Source organism: Lineus longissimus, chromosome 3 (genome assembly GCF_910592395.1).
Source record: "Lineus longissimus chromosome 3, tnLinLong1.2, whole genome shotgun sequence".
NCBI classification, from domain to species: Eukaryota; Metazoa; Nemertea; class Pilidiophora; order Heteronemertea; family Lineidae; genus Lineus; species Lineus longissimus.
Genome location: NC_088310.1, coordinates 26456096 through 26478066, shown reverse-complemented (window position 1 = coordinate 26478066; position 21971 = coordinate 26456096). Strand labels below are relative to the sequence as shown.

Below are 21971 nucleotides of genomic sequence, written 5' to 3'. Positions count from 1 at the left end.
CCTGATAGCAATAGCAATCACCAGTTCTTGGTGTCTCTTCGTCTGACGCTAAGGAAATGATGGCAGACGCTGGCAAACTCATAGTGGCTAAGAAGGACAACCAGTAACGCTTAGGAAAGGATGGCAAAGGCTAGAAACCTCTGAGAAGGGTAACCATTAAGTGCTAAGTGGGGAAAGATGTCCTCATAGTGGCTAAGAAGGACAACCAGTAACGCTGAGGAAAGGATGGCAAAGGCTAGTAATCTCTGAGAAGAGTAACCATTAAGTGCTAAGTGGGGAAAGATGTCCTCATAGTGGCTAAGAAGGACAACCAGTAACGCTGAGGAAAGGATGGCAAAAGCTAGCAACCTCTGAGAAGGGTAACCATTACGTGCTAAGCGGGGAAAGATGTCCTCATAGTGGCTAAGAAGGACAACCAGTAACGCTGAGGAAAGGATGGCAAAAGCTAGCAACCTCTGAGAAGGGTAACCATTACGTGCTAAGTGGGGAAAGATGTCCTCATAGTGGCTAAGAAGGACAACCAGTAACGCTGAGGAAAGGATGGCAAAGGCTAGTAATCTCTGAGAAGAGTAACCATTAAGTGCTAAGTGGGGAAAGATGTCCTCATAGTGGCTAAGAAGGACAACCAGTAACGCTGAGGAAAGGATGGCAAAAGCTAGCAACCTCTGAGAAGGGTAACCATTACGTGCTAAGCGGGGAAAGATGGCAAGTCCGAGCAACCGAGCAACTGAGAGGGTAACTCTTGATCCGTTCTAGGCTGGCAACGGCTTCCCAAGGTTGCTCGGAGAGTAATCAGCTAACCCTCTTCTCATTATGCTAAGGAAGAGATGGCAAAAGCTATCCTTAAAGTCGCTGGGATCGGGAGGAGTAATCCGATACTATTTGTTAACCCTCTCTGGATCTGTTGGTGCCAAGAGCTCGCATTCCCAATATCACCGGACACCGATTCTTCAATCATTAACCGCTCAAAGGTGCAGTTTTCCGATGACTTTTCTGATGCAGAACCTGTGAAAATGATCGTATGACGGGTCACATGGCAGCTGTATCTTCATTATTGACATATAAATCGCATTAACCATGCCTGCAGCATATGAACATCAGCAATAAATAACTATTTCTGAGGTTAATCGTATCGATGAAGGGATCGATACAAATGATCACCCACTTTCGACAGCTCGCCAACAGGTGTCGCGCGTCATCATCAAGCACCTTGGTCCTTACATGCATCTCCCCGAATCGATCGCAGCTAGTCAATGAACGCATCCGATCGATCTCGCACCGCATTCCACACATTCCGATCATGCAGTGTCAGCTGCTGCGTGTCAAATAAATCACGTACAAAATTCTCTTTTGAACGTTTTTCAAGGAAATTTCACCAGATTTCCTGTTCAAGTTACCTAGCGACAACAAAATGTTTTCAATGATTATCGTTACGTAGTCAACGAAGAACAGGCCAATATGTTAAAAAGAACGCCTCGTGACTGAAGAGTTGACAATATTGAAATGTGTGAGCAACAACTCCCTTATGCTCAATCAACAAATTGTCAGCCTATGACGCAAGGAACTGAACTGCATGATCCCATAAAGTGTATTGCGTCTCGCTTTCAAAATTTCCACTTAAGGTTTGATTTCATTTCAAAACAGGAGTCGAAAGTATGATATGTTTTTCTGGATGCGTAGTATATATGCCTTCAGCCTGTTGATGCACACGGCAGTTGCGTTGCTAATTCGATTGATGGCAGTTTGCATTCATCACCGTAATCGACATTGCCCGAGGCGGGATGACTCATCCGAGACTGGGACCCACCCTTGGCATTCATTCTCCCGTCCTCAAGGCAACCGCGTAAACAGTAAATATCTGGACCATTATTATTTTATAGGATGGGTATCCAAAGATATATATGAATAAATAATTTAGCCGTTGCTGCATGTATAATATATACTTCACCGGACCTTAAGTAGTACGCAACTAAGTTCAACTGAAAATCTGCGGCTCGAACCATGGTAACACGACAAGGAGGAATTTTCATGGTTATTCAGCAGGGGACAACAAGTGCTTCAGCTACCTCTCTCTGGTCAACAGAGAGATTTAAGCTGAGGCTGAAGTAAATAATCTTCCGATCTTCTAGGCAGATCGCGGAAAGGGTGGCGCACTTCGTACATGACACAAGAATTGGTTGATGGCAAGGCGCCCAAGGGTAACGCTAAATCCGCCAACAAAATATTTCACTTCCGGTTTTGGGGATGACACATTTTAAGGGTGTATTCCTGTTTCGCCTATTCCTGTTCCGCCTATTCCTGTTTCGCCTATTCCTGTTTCGCCTATTCCTGTTTCGCCTATTCAAATGTATTGCTAACCTCCCCACAGACGTAGGAATATGAACCGTCCCTTACTGACCGACCAAACCCGAGGAGAGCCACATTATGTACGCATTGACGAACGCATGTTACGCCTCAAAGAACAATACGTCAATGGAGAGAGGGACATAATGAGTTACGTTGATGCCATCAGTTACCTTGTCTGACATAATATCATGATATGTATTTTCCACCTTGTTTGACTTTATATGTGCTGTACCTACATGTATATTATGACATGGGTTTTACAGCTGATTTTGATCAAATAATTATGAGAATGTACAATATTATGTATTTTTATCAAAAACTCATGAATTCAGTTTTCATAAAATAAACGACTGCTTTACTCTACTTAATCGATTAGTTTTTACTGTGTGTCAGTATGGTCCTATGGTCCTATGGTCAAATAAGTCCCGGACTGTCCCCGCTTTCAAGGTGACTCTTTCAAAACGGTCATGGCATAACAAAGTTGATGGCATTTGATTAGTCAAATTGTCATCACATCGTTAACATCATCCAATTGTCCCCTCACATTTTCCCCATAAAATGGACATGCATCCCTAAGGTTCCCCCTGGGAGAGTCGATTTATTGTAGGGGTACTGGAAAGTAGGCGAAACAGGAATAGGCGAAACAGGAATAGGCGAAACAGGAATTTTGTAGGCGAAACAGGAATAGGCGAAACAGGAATAGGCGAAACAGGCATAAACCATTTTAAGACAGGGACGAGATTTGAGATTTTAGTAAATTAGGTTTGAGAATGGTTGAGCTATTGGATAATTATTGAGTCGTCACCCATTGCGACTGATTTATAGTCCACACTTCAACATATTGACAGTCTGTGACTTTGCAAGATAACTGTTTGAAATGAAACTAAAAATATCATGTGATTGAATGTGTGTTGATTTACGCCATTTGCCGATCGACATGTCGTGCGTTAACGGAAATACAGGAATGTGCCTCATGACATTGGACGATGAGTTTGATGAGGTAAATAATACATACATGCGACTAAAATAACACAGTATTGCTGGAATGACCTTACTTTTATCATCTGGAAGCTATAAATGGTACGTTGGGTATATTTTAGGGGTCTTTTAGACAAAGGTTTCGTTATTATTGCATGAGATAATTACGGAGTGAAAAGTGGAATTTTTGGTGATGATTCTTCTGACCTTTCTAAAGTTATTTGTGGTTGCAAAATGGTCCATGCAGATATAGGTGTTATTCATTAATATTAGAACGGTAATTTTCCATGGGATGGTCTCTGTTGTCGATACTGAATTATCAATAACGTGTGTAACCCCAACCATAATTCCTTCAGATGACGGAAATCACCGAGTAATGCCGAATGCACCTGTTGGCGATATCGAATCCTTCGCCAAAGCGCGATATGATATCATGTTTGAAACCTCCCATCGAGGCGCGAATTAGAACGCATTGTAGTCTGTCATCATGCGTGACGACCTCCCAAGCATTCGGGAGACCACCAAAGAAGCTTCAGATAAAGAAACGCCTCCCTTTTCTCTCAAACTTGTCTGAAAGTGACACTTCACTCTTTAGTGTAGCGATTTTTTCCGAGAGGACCTCCGGCGTTCGGCTACTTTTTCATACAACGTGTCTTTCATGAGATAAGTTGTTGCTTTTATTTTGATACTTCGTGTGGGTTAGAGATGTTTGCTGCCAAAGAAAAGCGGCCAAGTGATTTGTTCACCAGATAGAAACACTTGTAACAATGCTATCTACATCTTATTTGAGCGTGTGGTCCGATACTGGCCTCACCGATATTGAATTTTTTTGATGTTACAACACACAACATCATTCATCACACAAAGATATGTATAAGAAAACCCATATTGTGTGCTTTATTCAAACGTTATGGTCTATCTTATATGACAATTACTCAATTTGAATTAGATCAAAATGAACGATTACTGTACACTATCAGTCAATGCAACAGACTCGCTTACATGTTCGCGTCTTCTGACAAACAAGTGGACTTTTGTTCAGGTACATCTAAGTATGACTCTAAACCATCGTGCAGCTTTCGTGATTTCGTCCGACCTGACCGAGTTTGATGGATAGATTCTCCAAACATTTACTTGTCTGAACCAGGGGCATCTATTCCGCTCCTATCACCTTTCATGCTAAAATATTTATTTTTCTTCAGAACCTGTTATTGTACCAAATACCTATAACTTTGGCAATCTTGGGATTTAAGCAACTTAAAGATTGATATATTGGTATTTGCCACATGGAGATGTTTCTCTGATAATTGGCATATATGTAAGCCAATCACCTGCTGGACCACCAACATTGATGCAAAAATAAAGGAGCTACCAAGATTTTCGCTGCAAATAATTAAACAACAGTCATCTTTTGCATGAATGGTGAGCAGTGCATGAAATTTATGCACTGTATGATTAACAGAAGCGTTCTCATTATTCTCCGAACAAACAAAAAACGAATACATTTCCCGGAAGAAATGGTTTCAAGGACGTGAAAGGAAGAAAACAAAATAATGCCCAAGCCGGAAAATGTCGGAAATAGGAGTAAAATGTCGGAAAATGTTACGTGATAGGAAATAACGGTAGGCAAACGTCGTTGACGTACAATTCAACCATCCTGCATTGGCTGGTATAGTGAAGTTGTTTAGGCCTAAATGCATTTACCCCATTCAAGTACACAAAAGTGCACTTTGCGGACAAATTATGGCCTCAACTATCCTTGCTTATATGATCCTTATGTCTTTACTTTGGGCTGAATGATATGATAACCAGAATTAAAAAAGTTATTCGTCTGCAAGTACATCGGCGTTCATGTGACATAGTCACTCTTTAGTATGGCAACCGACTTCAAAGCTTGCCGCAATCGGCCGGCATGTCTTTCATTCAGCGTTTCTGATTGTTTAACAAATACTGAGCCTTTGATGTGGAGCGAATAGGAATGTGTTGAAAATACATTAATACTATCAAATGTCGTTTGGTTATTAACAAGAATATCATCATTTCAACAGGAAACAAGCGCCATGATTATTGTGAAGTGCTGATCTTCGTGATTTCACTTTTTTGTAAGGCTTTCTTGCGGAAGTCTTGTCGCCCCAAAACTTTTCGTTCAAGCAACCACCATTGGGCGTGGCGCAGATTCGATAGTCCGCCGAAATCCCGGCCTAGTAGGCAAAAGGAGATGCCTGTCCACTTAGCCACTTACAACGATTCTGGAACGCTGGACATTACTAAAGCATGCTACTACGAGTATCATGCTTTACTACGAGTATCATATAGGATGTAGGAGCATTCAGAACGAAGCGTTAAGGAAACCGTCTGTGCTGGCGGAACGTGGCAAAGGGGTACCAACTTGGATACCAACAAGAGTATTTCATAATTCGTAATGTTTTCTCGATTATTACTCATTGGAAAGCATCATTCAACTCACAAAGAAAACAATCTTCCTAAATAGCCATTTTTCTCTTTCTTGCCACGTGTCGGGTGACGACACCATTCTGACGCCATCCTTATGTCTCACCGCCGCGAGATTCTAATCGAAAGGTTAGTCATCGTAATTGACCACGTGGTTGGCGCCGACATGGTCGTCTCCACCTTGGACCGAAGGGACCTCTGTCATATTGAGTTGTCGAGCTGTTGGCACCAAAAATGATTCACACAATAACATAATTACACGTCGTATTGCCGTCAAACAAAATTGAATTCAAACCCCGTCTTAGGAAATCCGGAGCAAACGTACGTTCGCCACTCCGTCCCTGCATGGCCACAGCCGGGCCGACCTGTCTTTCGCCTTCTAAATCCGATGGTATGAACATGTAAGCCAGTATGTAATGTGATAGTCTGAAAACTGGACGGGCTACAGCGAGTCGTGTAGACATGGTGCTTTAATTCGGGCAAAAGCAAGTCATGCTAGGCATGGTGCTTCCGGGCGTCAGTATGTCTTGCTGGAACTGGTGCTTCCGGGCTTCAGCAAGTCTCGCTGGACGAAGTACCTTTGGGCTGCAGCAAGACTTGCTGGACATGGTGCTTCCGGGCTTCAGCAAGTCTCGCTGGACGAAGTACCTTTGGGCTGCAGCAAGACTTGCTGGACATGGTGCTTCCGGGCTTCAGCAAGTCTTGCTGGACGAAGTACCTTTGGGCTACAGCAAGACTTGCTGGACATGGTGCTTCCGGGCTTCAGCAAGTCTCGCTGAAAGAAGTACCTTTGGGCTACAGCAAGACTTGCTGGAACTGGTGCTTCCGGGCTTCAGCAAGTCTCGCTGGACGAAGTACCTTTGGGCTGCAGCAAGACTTGCTGGACATGGTGCTTCCGGGCTTCAGCAAGTCTCGCTGGACGAAGTACCTTTGGGCTGCAGCAAGACTTGCTGGACATGGTGCTTCCGGGCTTCAGCAAGTCTCGCTGGACGAAGTACCTTTGGGCTACAGCAAGACTTGCTGGACATGGTGCTTCCGGGCTTCAGCAAGTCTCGCTGGACATGGTGCTTCCGGGCTAGCTACAGCAAGACTTGCTGGACATGGTGCTTCCGGGCTTCAGCAAGTCTCGCTGGACATGGTGCTTCCGGGCTTCAGCAAGACTTGCTGGACATGGTGCTTCCGGGCTAGCTACAGCAAGTCTTGCTGGACGAAGTACCTTTGGGCTACAGCAAGTCTTGCTAGACAATGTGCTGCCAGTGTATCTGATACACATACTGGTACCAGTTACAGAGTAAGAGAGAAAATTATATTTCAAACAACAACAGTGTTCACTTTTGACACCAGTTTATTTTCAATAAACTTTCATATGTACACAACAAACTTATAGATGCATTCAAGAGGTACACAATAAGAAATTTACAAGAGTACACATATACTTGAACAGGATTTGAAGTATTTACATATTTACATGAAGATTATTTACATTAATGGCCAAGATGAATCAACTAATATGAAAATATAATGCCTCTACACTTTAACAAGTAATAAGTGTGTGAACTAATGACACAACATGCCAAATTATCAGCGTTGTTCGTAAGTCACTTGTTCGTCAGAAGAAGAACGCCGATTTATCTGCATGTGCTACAACAAGAAAGTCAAATTAAAGAGGAAATTAAGACCAACCTTTACTTTATGTCAAATCCATAAAGTCCTACAGCACAAAATATTTCATTAAGCTTACTATTTGCTTTATAAAGTTCACCTCTCAGTTAGTGCTGTGATCTCGTATATACCACCGAAATGCAGATGTGGATGTCGGTGACTGTCTCAGTAGCCTACAGTCCGCATTGAGATACAGGCAACACTTGAAAGTGTGGCTACTGTGGGGTCAACTGTCAAATTATCGTAATCAAAATGATCACCACATGGTTGCTAATATAACCCATGTGATAAGTTCATTCATCTAAGTTTTTATGATACAGGACTGCGTAGTACACAATCGGAAATCTCGTCACCAAATGCTGCTTCAAGAATCCCTGATTTTTTTACACGATACCTTTGTTATTGCTTTGATTATACAAAGTACTGTGTGCGTCTATAATATGTCATTATGCACATTTCGGCACCTTTTCTAATAAACTACAATCATTTCTGCCATTTGCAATCATGACGTCATTTATTTACATATTTTGTTCTCACTCGTCTAGTTTTCATTGTCGTCGTCCGCCATTGTTAGACCTAATTACCACTCTCCATTCGAACAATTATGCAATTCTCTATTGTATTTTGAAGTTAATTCGTATTGCTGGAGAGTACATTGTACAGATGTTGACGCAATGGCCATATATACGAAAGTCAATGATGATGATACAAAAGTATAAAATAGTCACACTACGGTATGAAAGTAGATGACGGTTGGAACTAGGTTCCTGTCCCTATAAGATTGTATACAAAATGGAACGTTCTCTCTCTGTTCTTTTTCTCTGAAAATATATATCACTCAAATCGATGACATCATTCACTCAAACTGATGACGAAATATACTTTTAATGATGTCATTTACAGGCAGACGACAGTCGATGTTTTGGCAGTGGTCTTACAGACTGAAGTCAAAATGGTCCCTTGGTATGCTATTAGAGTTGTGTCGTTTTGTCTCAACTCGGATGAAGAAGATGTGAAAATGAGAGATTCATCTAAAACTACCACACAATTGTTATACGCCATGATCTTCCTAATGAATGACTACGAATACAAAGAGCTATTCAGTCCATGTATATACACGTGATTACCGATTATCATAAAGATTAAATTTTATAAAGGAAACTACCCATCATTAGTACTCGAACACACAAACACATATGAATTGTTCTATATCACAATGAAAAGCGTAGTGATCACAAGAAGCTGATATTACAAATTACGAACATGTAAGACCGTACAGTTCTACAAAAAATACCCCAGAGACTTTTTTTCACGGTGCCAATATTGTTCAGTAATCACTAAGGATCAATAAATCAATTCCCATTTTCATCCAAGAGTAACTAAGAATTTAATTCACCGAGAATTCACCGTCACCTTATTCCTGTGGCTTTTCGAAAACGGAGGCAAACAAGTCGCCCGAGGATGAACAAATCATATTTTAAAGCATCATCTTTGGACATGTCTACATGTATACACCGGCACAAATTACACATAATACTTCTTTCACAGAATATGATAAAACCATCACCAGACATTACAAGCACACAGAGTATCATGAAAGACGAAAACTTATATGATTACATGACAGTACACAAGTACACTGGTTGAGCAAATACATGTACAACTTTTTATTTGGTGAAAGCTATGCTATATAGTTGCTAATTAAAGGGGAACATACTAAAATGGCTTTGATATGAGATTTCTGTATCAATGACAGTTGCATCCATCCTGGTCCTTGAGGAAACCCATACCCAGGGGTTTTCAAAGATTCAACTACGTAGCTACAAGAAATGCACAATCAAAACCATGCCGCCTGGTCGAATCCCCCTTTAAACCGCATTTACCATACAAAACAAATTGAACACAGGCAGGGTGGTAACCGTAAGATGAAGATCTTATAGAGGTACGGGATCACCTCAAACTTGCTTTATGTCACTATCAAAGTTTTTTCATCTCCCTCTCTGAACTCCTCTCCCCCTTCTAAAAGACTAAAAGTGAGGTGTGTATTTGGCATCAACATTTTATTTTGGATGATCGGAAAAAAAAAATGGAAAGAAAAAAAAAAAAAAAACACGAAATTTTGGCATTTAAACGGCAGACCCACACCCTCCTCGATATGAAAAAATCTCATCTATCATATGGCATTAATCAAGCAGTTTTGAGATGATCCCTCTCCGCCACAGGACTGAGGTTATAGTACTTAGGCAGGTTGAACGCTGAAGAAGAAGAAGATGATCCCTAATGGTTTCAGCATTTCCTTTAAATTTGAGATTCTGTCCACAGATTTACAGAGGGAAAACGAACAAGAAATCTTTCAAGTAGTGGCAAGGTGGGGAAACATGTTATACAGATCATGCACACATAACCATATAAACATATGTAACATGATCATGAAATAATATACTGGCATATCACATTAAAGAACTCTGACAAATTAAATGAAAAATAAGTCATGGTACATGGAAGCATAAATTTGAAAATTATTATCCTCGAACTTTTTTTTCGACACTCGTCAAATTACCAGATAGAAGGTTTCAATATGTTAGCGAAAGAGCCAACGTTCCATTTACATTTCTATATCAAACCGAAATTACTATTTTTTAAACAAAATGATATGTTATAGGCAAATTACTTTCAGAAATCTGACATCGTTAGTTTGAATCGTGGCGTTGCAGGTAACCCAAAAGGAAGTCGTCTGAATCTACATGCCTCCATGTGTCAATCATGAAGCTTATTCAATGGAAGTAGTGCATGAACCCGCATGCATCTTTATTCGATGTGAATTTTGACAACACATGAGGAGAAAAAAAACCGAAGTGGAGAAGAAAATATTGAATGACAACACCGATGAACCTTTTAAGATTTTCAAACTGTTTTACGAACACACTTCCGTCTGCTGAATCCATCAACCACATCTGAGTGGTTTCGCAACATTCATTGCAATAGGAACAAGTCCTATATCGCGGAATCTGTTAAGGAATCTTGTAGTCTGATAGAATATGTTTATCACTCTAGATACCTCACTGTCACCTGCTTAACCCACTGACATGTTTATGCCATTCACCTCTAACTGTTTATACCTCACTATCATCTAGGTTTCATATATGAAATATTAGGTCCACCTAAAAAAACTGCTCATAATCGATATCTGCTATTTTTTTCTAAGAAACGGTTTATTTTGGCTTTATCGGATGGACAAGTTCGCCACTATTGCAAAATACCAGAGAAAAGGTGTTCAACTTGTATTAGTCATACTCCTAATGGTGAACCAGAAGGCATAGTGAAGGTAGCAGTTTTTACTTCCACTCGTATCGTTTATTAAACATGTCAACGTGTGGGAGGCATACAATGTCTCTTTACCTTGGCCACGGGATCGTCTGAGAGGAAGTCGCCAGCAAGAATTTCGCAATATTTCCAGAGATATTTGCAATCACATTCTCTGCAGACTCAAACTTAAAGAATTAAACATTAACTCAGGCACCGGTATTTGATTCCCTACTGATTATGCATTCTGATGACGAAAGTTATGACACAACACAAAAAGTCAAACTTTCATCCGAAAGCCATCAAGATGAGCTGAGCCTATATTGTGCCATTGTTGATGAAGAATGCATTGTGACTATGACACTCTGAAGGGTGCAGGCTCAGTACCAGTTTGTTTCTTAGCATCACAAGGATAACAAGCAGGACAAGTCCACCACAGAGTAAATGTTTACCATGTAGGCTATGATCGGGATTCTGGTTTGAAAACACGTTACATTCATTCCACCAACCATCTGACTCATATTTGTTCAGCGAGCTAGGTTACCATGGTGCACCATCAACAGTAACTGGGGAACACCCTGATGTTGAACGCTAACTGAAGGAAAGGAAGCATGACACAGGATTCCAAGAACTTAACTCATCCCTTGCCATGGATCGTTGTTGTCAAGCTTCAGCTATGAATTGCTGAACCATCAGTCAGCCAAGGTCACCGTCCACCATCAAAGGAAGGAAAACGTCTTAGTTAACAGGCTTTCGTTGAGTACTGATTGTATCCCCAAAAGCCCCTTTAGGGAAGAATATCAGAATAGGAGTTGAAATGGGTACAGCCAATGCCATGCCCATTTTTAGAGACGGAATGTCGGAGAAAATAAACAGCTGAGCCCGACCAGACTTTCACAACAATATGAAACATGGATAAAATTTGAGAGACACAAATTACACCTCTTCTGCACCTGTGCCCTGCTAGAAGTCAGCTGTGTCAAACCTGAGATATGATGGTGCTGCCCAGTGTGGTAACTGCCTAAGGGTGAGATTACAGATTGTTGACTTTTGGTCCTGATGTCAGAAGCCATAATATATTTGACACAGCAGAACCAAGGTCTGTACAATTTTTAATGCCCAATATTGATTGCTGACGCATTTCATAAAAACTTTGACACGAAATGTTCCTTTCATAGAATTAAGAAAAAATAGTCTTGCTGCTTTCAAGAATACCACTAGTGTAAAGCTCGACAATTGGAAAGTATACATGTTAAAATAAGTATCTACAAGTACCTGTACTTTTATCCCAAACTGTAATGTGACGACATTTTTGTCCGATTACAGTCACTGGTGCCTTTCCGACATTCGATTACAATACGTATATGATAGACCGTGTTTGAGACAGCAGCTCACAAGTGCAGAAGTTTGCATATTCATAAAACATTTGAATTTTTTTTACATTTAAAGCAATTCACAATCCCAAAAAAGCATCTTCGACTGAACTCCCTGAATGTCATCCTCCCATAGCAGGCCTTCTAAAGACACTCAACGATACAAAAGCCTGATGTGGCAGGATGCTTAATGTCATATTTATGATATATCAGAGGTAGTGAAAATATACCTCTGATGATGAACTTTCTGAACTGTCTTGATAGATATGGACTACTTTACCAATTTAGAGCGAGATCCCCTGCGTCGATTGTTTCAAATAAATTACCCTGAGGTATGTATTGATCGCCGGTGGTGACACTGCCATTTCGACTACACGTATCATCACTACTCTCGGAGTCGTCCAGGTCTGGAGAAAGGGGACCCTCGGTGTCGAAGCTCGTACTGGAGCACGTTCCAATGGAGTCCAGACGAGGCTTCCTCACCGGGTTGGCCGCGAACGTGTTAGCGAGATTACGATCTGCCGTAATAAGGGGCGGGTCGAGGCAGAAGGGAGTGTGGCATTTTAACATATCAAGGAGTTTGTTCTTCTCTTCTTCCAGCTCACTGATTGTGTTCCACAAGTGTTTGTTCTTTGATTCCAGATCTTTGGACTCCTGCAAGAAACCAGAGACAGACATTTTTAAAATGTACTCGATTAGGTATTCTACAGGCTGTCTTCGTGGCAAAGATGGAACTTAATTGCTGTCAGAGCTGGGAATGAAGAAGGTGCATAGCCTACCACCAACCTAACCAAGAACCACAACATGAATATTGGCGTTCAAACATGGCGCTACGTATACGGCTGTCCATTTACTCATACTGCATGACCAACCATGCCATCCAGAGAAGGACTGAGGACTTGGTTTCATTGGAAGATGTGTCAAACACTTATGTATGCACGCAAAAGTTATCTGAACTTGTCAATCAAGAGTTAATGTCAAATAAAAAGGTTTCTTACATCAACAAGAACATCGGCCTTTGCCTTCCTTTTCATCCGACATTTCTGGGCGGCTACTCTATTTCTCTCCTTACGCAGCTGTCGCTTCCTCTTATCTTCGGAACTGAGCTAATAAAAATAGAGGAAGAGGTGCCGAGGCGTTAGGCTATGTGACATGGTGCCAGTGACAGAAGCACCTCGGCGAGGCACGGAGTCCACAAGGACAGAGCTCCAAGCGGCGCACCACGACCCGGGCGTCGGTTAAGTTTGCCTGAAAGGTAAGCAGTCCATGAGCATATGGGGAAAAGCGGATTTGCGTCAACCTGAAGTTATCCGTCACATGTGTTATATATATGTTATGTACACGCAGACCCAATGAAAGAACATCTCGAAACGCTATCAAACAATGGACAAGATAAGAGTTCTTCTAACCAGCAAAGAACCCTCGGTGATGGACGATTCCAGAATGCGTCCGGGATCAACTACATGTAGTTTCAACTTGAGTAACAGTCCCTACCAACAATCTACAAGACTGCACGTGTAGCTAAGGGATGGTGTTCACAGTATGTCGGAATCTGCGCTGCCCCATCCCACAAAATACGCCAATGAAGACTACGAATGAGCGCCGCTACCACAGAAGTTGGAACCAATATTAACTTTTGTTCCAACTTCAGGTAGTCGTGGTGGTGATTTAAAGTCATCAAAGGAGAAATAACAGTTGGAGCAATTAGTGTATCTTGGTTCAGAAGCAACTTGCTTCGACACCAAGGTCAGACTTCATTGGCTGTCCTCCGCCTACGATCGAAGGGTGAAGTTTCAGCCGGTTATGCTGACTCGAAAAATGTACTTACTACTTCCCGTTCCGATTTCGGTTCAAGGGAAACCACGAGTTCATCCTTCCCCTTCTTCAGGCGTTTGATTTGGATCGCTGATCGGATTTCCTGCTTGATGATGGGCGTCATCGTGTTGGTGCGGGTTGCCTCAATCATGGCACTCGTGAGCTTTGGATCGTCGAAATCCATGTCTAAGCTGGCGGGTGATGGCGGCTGGTCACTGGTGCACGAACTTTCGCTCAAGGATGACATGGGTCGTTTATACATACTGAAAAACATATCCAATGTGAGAATTTAAAACAGTGACAAGTATGTTTGCATCCCGTTCATAAGCCTCGGTCTCATGAATAAAAACGTACTGCCCATGATGGGACTTGGGCGTACATCTCGGAAGTCCCCTAATCTGCTGTGTTCTTCTGAAAGCGGAATATGCGTTCAGTGGAAATGTCTCAACAGAAAAGAAAGGACAGGATTTTTTGGTGACCAGGACAAATATCAAGGAATGAAAGAACATTACAAGCATTATGCGGGTCGGGGTCAAAGAGCTTTATCAAGGCCACACTGAATAACAGCAGTTCGGATGACTTTGTCGATCATTATTTCACAAAAGTGAAACACCAAAAAAGCTAAAGGGGCAAGAAACTCGTGAATTATTTATGTCCACCGGAACGTACAAGTATTTAAATATTGATAACGGCCTACATTTATCTGAATGTGTAGCCTATTGTAATTCTTAAACGGTACAGACATCCGTGCTTGATGGCAATTGTTCATTATTGATGGCTGACTCGTTGCTTAGCGATTGCTACGCGGTTTCTTAGAATTCCAAGGGTCCATGGCCTCGTTACGGATACCTTTGACCTTGACCTCTATATCAACCAAAACGTGAACTCTCCGAATTTGGAATCAATGCAGGAAGGAACAAATTAAAGAAGACAAATTGACAAATTAAAGCTATCTCTGATATTCCAAATTTAATAACAAGTTTCATGTACATGTAAATAAAAAAAACAACAGCTGACGAACAGGACCAATTCAGCGTGAATTGCATCAGTCTGCCCTAGATACTAGAATGCCTATGCAGCCGCGTTTGTAGAACTTCTGCTCCCTTAAACTGACTTACAGCACATTCTATTCAAACACAGCATATTTAATATTTCAGTTTCAGTAAAAGCAAAATGTAGCTTACGATTTACTTACGCTTTGAGAAGAAGTTAATCCAAAAAATCGCATTAAGTAATCCAACTAGTATTAATTAACTATCACTAACACCGTAGCGCGTCCTCATTACGGTTGTGTCCTTTCCGTAGTGAAATGATCAATTCTCGAGCAGACGATTGCAAAATCTAAATATAGTTCTGGAAATTTCCTCGACGAACGTTGCAAAGGATGATGAAACCTTTGTTGAGGCGATGTTGGAAACGGCCTTTAATGGTTTGGTGACGCGATACTAATCTACAATCGGTGAATGGAATAAAGCCAGATTGATATCGTATATATGATTAATAAATAATCATTACACTGAGCACCATGTGTTCGCCTTGGCGCGCAAGAGAATATTGTGAGCCTTTCGCAATTGAAACGCTCTTTTATAGCCGCGGCTCTTGGTTTCTGATGACTAAGCCCCATTATCAAGAACATTGTTATGGGCCGTTACAAAAACCAGGCCAAAGTTAGTCGATATTGATGATTTTATTCATATATAGGTTATATATGCCTGATGTCATTGAGTTCGTGACTTATGAAGTCTATCGATTAGTATGAGGAAGTTTTATCGGCAGTTTTTTTATCGGAGTGATCGACATCACAGAAAACTCGACCAACACTTCCCATTTATTATAGTTCATCAAGGTCTTAATGAATCATTATTGTCATAATGTCACTTCGGTATAATGATACATATATAGTATATCGATAAGCGGCCTTGTTCAAGACTATTGGAGCTCGTTACCAGGCGATTTCGGACCTCTTGATAGCTCAAAACATTCTAAAATGTGGAATGATGAGAACTGAAAAGACGAATGCTGCATGATTTCTGTAAAGAAATTGATTGCGGCAAATTTGTCATGCTACAGATGAAAAAAATTTTCAAGTCCAAATATTTTTTTCACTTGTTTTTTTCGGCTCAAAATGAAGAAACATCATCAGCCCCCAAAAAATGTTGGCTTTAAAATTTTTTCAGAATTTTGAACTCATGAATAATTTCAACAATTTTGGCGGGAAAACCTAATCATGCATTTTGTCCTCGGATTTTCAACTTCACTAACGCGACTACCCGGTAACGTGACCATTCAACCTCGGTCCCATGAGTGGTCGTGTTACCGGGGTTCCACTGTATACATCGTCTAGCCAACGTCTAGCAATGGTACCTATATATAAATGCACAAAAGGCACAGAATGTACGGGATTCGTATCTGCTGGTTAGATAGCACTTACGGACATGAACTTTACGAAAAAGTCGACTATTCTAAATTCCAGCCCCATTCTAAATCTAAAGGATGAATGTTAAAACGCATTTATCATAATATATAGCTTAGTAGCATGTCATTTTGACATTCTTTGCATTATTGCATACAAAATCGCCACATATCAATAAATGGATCCATAAGTCAACTTAGTCCACGTGTCCTTCATTCACGGGTGGGTGCGCCAGCCCATAACAGTCAGGCTATATATCAATACATTTTGAGCTAATAATATATTCAGGGAATACCAGATTTGACTTTCCCGTGCAACAGGTGATGGTTCCCTGATTTAGGACGGGTTCCCGAAACCGCTGACCCCGTGTGACATATTTTCTCCCACAAAGATGATGACACCAGGAGAGAAACTACAGTAATTGCATTCACTCATGAACAAAACCGGTAGGCCTAAATGAAAGACTACACTGATTGCTATAAATTGTGTTTTGATGCAGTTTATTAAGTAAATTGCGCAGTGATACATGTGTCGGTAGTACTGAACTCGGGAAATTCATCCTTAATTAGTATCACGAACAGGCCGGACTGACATGAGGCGAAAGAACTTTTACACCGAGTTTTCCTCGGGGACATTTTAGGTATTAACCCAACGGCCGTTCCAACTTTCGAATTAAAGAACAGTAAGAAGAGTGTAACTCAGATCGCTATTTATCGTCGGAATACTAGTATGAAAAGGAAATTGCCTTTAATATCCCATGATGAGAATTTACGCGTGGCCTTCCCCGTTGGCGTTTCGTGTTGAAATAGACGGATTTCATAGCTTTTCAACAACTTGATTGCAACCAGGTACACTATACTTATACTAAAAATATAATCCAGAGAATTATATATACTTAATTTTTAAAATGGAGTAAATAATGTACTTTTTACTTGAGCGTATCGCAGTGAAAACATTAACTGGCGGCCATTTTTTTGCTGGCGATAAAAATGGCGTCAGACCGCCTACCAGAGTAAAAAAACAGGTCGAGATGAACAGAAATTGATGAAAGCAGCAAAAGTCCTGTTATTAAAGTTTTACTAAATGAATATTTATCAAAATTAGTCCAGCATTGTTTCATAGCTGATCACCATTCAAAACTGTCTCCGTCCAATGTCATCCTGAAGCAACGTGCAATCTATAGCGGTACATGTATATAGTTGTTCCCGCACGCGTACGTGTTCACTGCCATTTCTCGATCTCAAATTGTGGGTCCACTTCACATTTTGGTCTCGACATGTAGTTTTTCCCTTCCGAAGTTCAAGTTATTTTAACAAGCATGAAACTTTAATCTAATTTATTTATTTTTCGACTGAACTATATGGTACAGCGCAACTTTTGTGTACGCATGCCCTCCGAGAACTGAAATGCACAAGTATGGACAACTTCCCATCGAAACATTTACTAATACGCAATCAAAGTTTGTCGCCAGGTGCAACAACTAGGCCTATTTTTGAGGAAATGGCTGAAAATAATAAGAAAATTAGTTACAAAGTGCTTACCTTCCCGTGATTTGATGTCTCATATTTTATATCAAAAGACAACTGTAGCCGATAAGCAGAACTATCCTTACGTTCTAACTTCACCAACAGGACTAACTAATTATCAGTTGCACCACTTGTAAGGCCTTTGATATCCAACAGCAGAATGGCGAAAATACAAATATCCGCTGCTTTTTAATCCAGCAGACGAACTTGGAACGATGGCACTTCCGGCCTATCCCAGCAGCAATAATAAGATGTCACAAGGTCATATTGTTTAACATTAATAAAAAACCAATTACAATATCTGGTGTCGCTTTAATATGCTAATCAAGTGACAGGTCACCTGAGCGCGGCCCGATTGGAGGACCATGACACTACACCTCAGAGCCTCTCATCAGCTCCACAACGGAACCTCTTCAATACGTGTCTCCTGCGGGAGCACCACTCAAGTCAAACCATGAGATCGAACTTTGATACGCTCGGGACACTTTAAAGTTCGAGAGGCAATTCTAACCAAAAATATCGAGCATTTCAAATATAAGTCGATATTTTTAAAAATGTTAAGTAGACAACGTCATGTCGCACGCGCTGGGGTACAAATTGCGATGAAAACGAGCAGAACGGAATGCCAAATATCCCTGTATTCACAATTTCGGGGCCTTGGTCTCTCTAACCATATATCGTCTAATATCTCGATTTGAGGAACGATGTTTGAAAACAATAACAAATGAAAAAATATGGTCAGCCTGTCTGAGCCATAGGCCTAAATGAAGGCTGGTGATCAGATGAACCATGCACAATCCTACCCTTCGTCAATGTTCAATGGGTACAACGTGTCAGAGTGACCTCCTATTCCATTGCAGGCGACGGAGAGGACAGGATATACTTATATTCAAAACAGCGTTTCACCTTACAGATGTTATTATTTTGCTAGAAATGGGGTCAGTGTGCGAATCTGTGTCAACATCCCACCCCCGCACGTAATCACTATTGTTATCTAATGTGGGTCCATGTTTTGTCGTGGGGTGTATTGATAGAGACGCTTTACTGACATGACTGAACAGTAAATTACCTTGATGATAGAACGCGCGACCTGTGAACGCCGGGTCGATACCTCATCAATAAATCACTGTCGCAACTCCCGTTCAGATCTCCAAAGAAGCTCTCTGGCAAGGCAATTACCCTCTTCGCCTTTTGTCCGCGCTTTTCAAGTGTTCCCCTGTTGACTTTTGGGTCTTGACGACATCTTATTGAGATTGTACTAATTCATGATACAAATACATTCATTTCATTTTATTTTATACTAATTACAGTTATCTCGCGGAAAGTGTTCCACTTACCAACACGTGATGTCAGAGAGTTACAGACCAATTCCGCCCGACTTGTCAACTGGTGGCCCCGTCCCGCGCTCTGACCGATTATGTTACCACAGGAAGTGGTTATTCACTTAATAGCCATGGTGTGATCGACTGTTTTTTCGTCATATCATTCTATTCAACAGAATATACTTTGCGGTTAGAAAGAAACTCTGCGGTTGCTATGGGCGCATGTATATAAGGATGGGCTTCTTGTTAACCATTTTATCAGTTACAATGTGTTGGTTCAGTCGGGTCGAAACTTCCGCTTTTTTCTTATCCATGTTGATCAACTCTGGATTTTTGCTATTTAAACTACATTTCGTTTATGGCAGGCAGCAATTTAAATCGCTCGTTTGCGGGGTGCTTTAGAGATTAAAAGCGCGTAATGAAAAAATTCATTCATTCTCCGGAAACTCTATCCTGAGGACACTTCGAACTTTTTACAAACCGGTATTCTGGTTGTGACTGTCCGATCTCAGAGTATAGTGAGTCCGCAGAAGACCAATTTAAGATGAATGAAATTCATAATCGCTCGTTTGCGGGGCTCTCAATATACATGTACCATAATCCGTCAGAATACTATACAGTGCCGGACACCTTCCCGATGCAGCGGGACACTTTCTCTACCGGGATCGCTGGACAGGTGCTTTACTTTTGGGCGTTCAGAAGAAACGGTGACTGCATGATTGGTTGTCCTTCATTAACGATTAGCTCTTCATGATTAACGACCATTATGTTTATAACAATAATAACAAGCCCAGCAGACGAGATCAGCCCGTGTTGCTTCTGTCTGCACAGTCAGCACCACCTGCACCAGGCGCGAGAAGTTAATTGCTTTGTTTGTCCTTGAGGCGCTTTCCTGCCCAGACTTGCTTGCAGGAAAATTGATAATAAAGATAATGTACTTCAATTTGCCACATATTTTTGTATCGAATGAATGTTGCATATGGAATTGGGTTAACCCTTCCTTACCAAATTTTCTCTTCAAATTGCTGTTCCTCGTTGTCGATCAGGCAAGAAGATATAGGAGACTATTTCTGATGTCGTATTCGCGCCAAATTTGCTTAAACTTCCCGATACCAATCAAAAAACTTATGCTGTGACAAGAATTCATCAGGTCCACGACAACGGCTCTCTCTTGGTGGATTGAATGTGCCGTTGCGTTAAGTTTAATGTCATAGCACGCGCAACCGAAAATCATCGGTGTTCGGTGTAAAACGACAACGGTATCAAATTCATGCGCTAAAGCGCGCAAAAATAACTTTGTTGAGTATATGTCTCTGCAACAGGAAACAGTTGAAGAGAAGGTGGTTTTTTAGCACCGAAAATGCCTCATAATCTCAGTATTATGTTCCCTGACTTGTGTTCTAATGATGGATGAGAGTGAATGAAACGCTAAACATACAGAGAGCGTTTTTGTCATGTATACATTTTTTGGAGGTGCTGACCCTTGGCACAGTTCCTCCACGTCATGTTCGTAACTTATCCGCAGCTCCACAAAGGATAAATTCGCATTACAAAAGAACAGCAAGCACACGGGTGCCAAGATCTGCGACTTGACAATGACATGTCATGACATGTTTTTTGGAACAAAACGAATCGATGAAATTTTGTTCCGCCATGTTGGTGAATCAGCAACGTTGAATTCAATAACTTGAGTCTGCATGGCTTCACCCCGATTTGGTATTTTAATAAGTTTCGTGAAACTAACCAGTTAACTATCAAGTTTATACATAGATTGCCACTGCCCAAGTGGAACTATCGACGCAACTGGCTCTATGCAATATCTGGATGACTTGCAAAAGGCAGAAGGTTATAAGATGGAAACTGGGACGGAATCATCACCAATTAGAATATTAAACCTTAGACTAGAGTAACCAGCCTAAAACTGACCTGCATCACGTTTCTTAAATAGGCCGCACCTAAATATCAGGACATCTTTCCAAAGCCCAAACACAAGTAAACTGATTTACAATAGGCCTACTATATTACTATCATTTTATCATGATAGAGTACTCCATATAAGTTGTATATAAACGCCCACAATCCATGATGACAAATACGTTAAGGCAACGATCTCACCACGTGCGCTGCCGTCTGTCATCAACTAATAAACAACACAACTACTGATATTCACATGCAAATTTAACAATAAAGATCGCCCTACCTGATGGTTATAGAGTATGCAACACTTTGCTATCGATATATATATCCAATTTTTTTTCAATGAACTGTGACGGCCATATGAATTAAATGATCCCTGTGTGCTCTCGTTAAGCTATGGTGCAATACTGTTGAAAATCGTTGAAGTAAGCACATTTTTAGCAGACGGCTGCGCCGTTATTTTTAGAAACTCGTCAGCGTCACGTGACCAAAACAGATCTCCAGGTGCTAGACAGACAACTTATGCATTTAGTCCATGTTATGGGGTATGACTAATGCAATGTTTACCCTGGAACTAAGGTTGAATTTATTGAATATTCATCACAATGAGAATAGGCTCTGTACGGTGCACTTTTCGTGCCCAGACATGAATTAATCGACACTTTAAACCAAGTTGAGCACCATTTGCTTCAAATTGCACACTCAAAGAAGCGTGTTTAATCTTTATATCACAAAAATGATTGAAAGATAGCCTTCAAAAACGTATTTTATCAGGGGAGCAGTCGACGCATTCGGGAATGCTCTGACGCATGCGCAGTGTGGGTTACACGCTGGCGGGTATGAGTCACCCGTTCAATTTGGACAC

The 21971-nt window shown here is 41.1% G+C and overlaps 1 protein-coding gene across 2 annotated transcripts; it reads right to left on the bottom strand.

Annotated features, from left to right (window-relative positions):
• Window positions 1–7102: 7102 nt before the first annotated feature.
• Window positions 7103–21518, bottom strand: LOC135484436 (protein c-Fos-like). 2 transcript variants are annotated; one of them, XM_064765895.1, is made up of 4 exons: window positions 21390–21518; window positions 13942–14191; window positions 13112–13219; window positions 7103–12767 (listed from the first exon to the last, which is right to left on the bottom strand). In XM_064765895.1, exons 2-4 carry the CDS (start codon window positions 14188–14190, stop codon window positions 12390–12392), a joined length of 735 nt encoding a protein of 244 aa, XP_064621965.1. In that variant the 5' UTR covers window position 14191; window positions 21390–21518; the 3' UTR covers window positions 7103–12389. The 2 variants fall into 2 exon arrangements, with proteins under 2 accessions (XP_064621965.1, XP_064621966.1); XM_064765896.1 differs by lacking the exon at window positions 21390–21518 and adding an exon at window positions 15124–15458.
• Window positions 21519–21971: the final 453 nt, after the last annotated feature.

What these genes read in the sequence shown, in the direction of transcription:
- LOC135484436 (XM_064765895.1), bottom strand. Translation starts at nt 14,190, where the DNA reads ATGTATAAACGACCCATGTCATCCTTGAGCGAAAGTTCGTGCACCAGT. An exon ending in CGAAATCGGAACGGGAAGTA is followed by an intron (nt 13,220 to 13,941) that starts GTAAGTACATTT and finishes TATTTTTATTAG; the next exon opens with CTCAGTTCCGAAGATAAGAG. An exon ending in AGGCCGATGTTCTTGTTGAT is followed by an intron (nt 12,768 to 13,111) that starts GTAAGAAACCTT and finishes GGTTTCTTGCAG; the next exon opens with GAGTCCAAAGATCTGGAATC.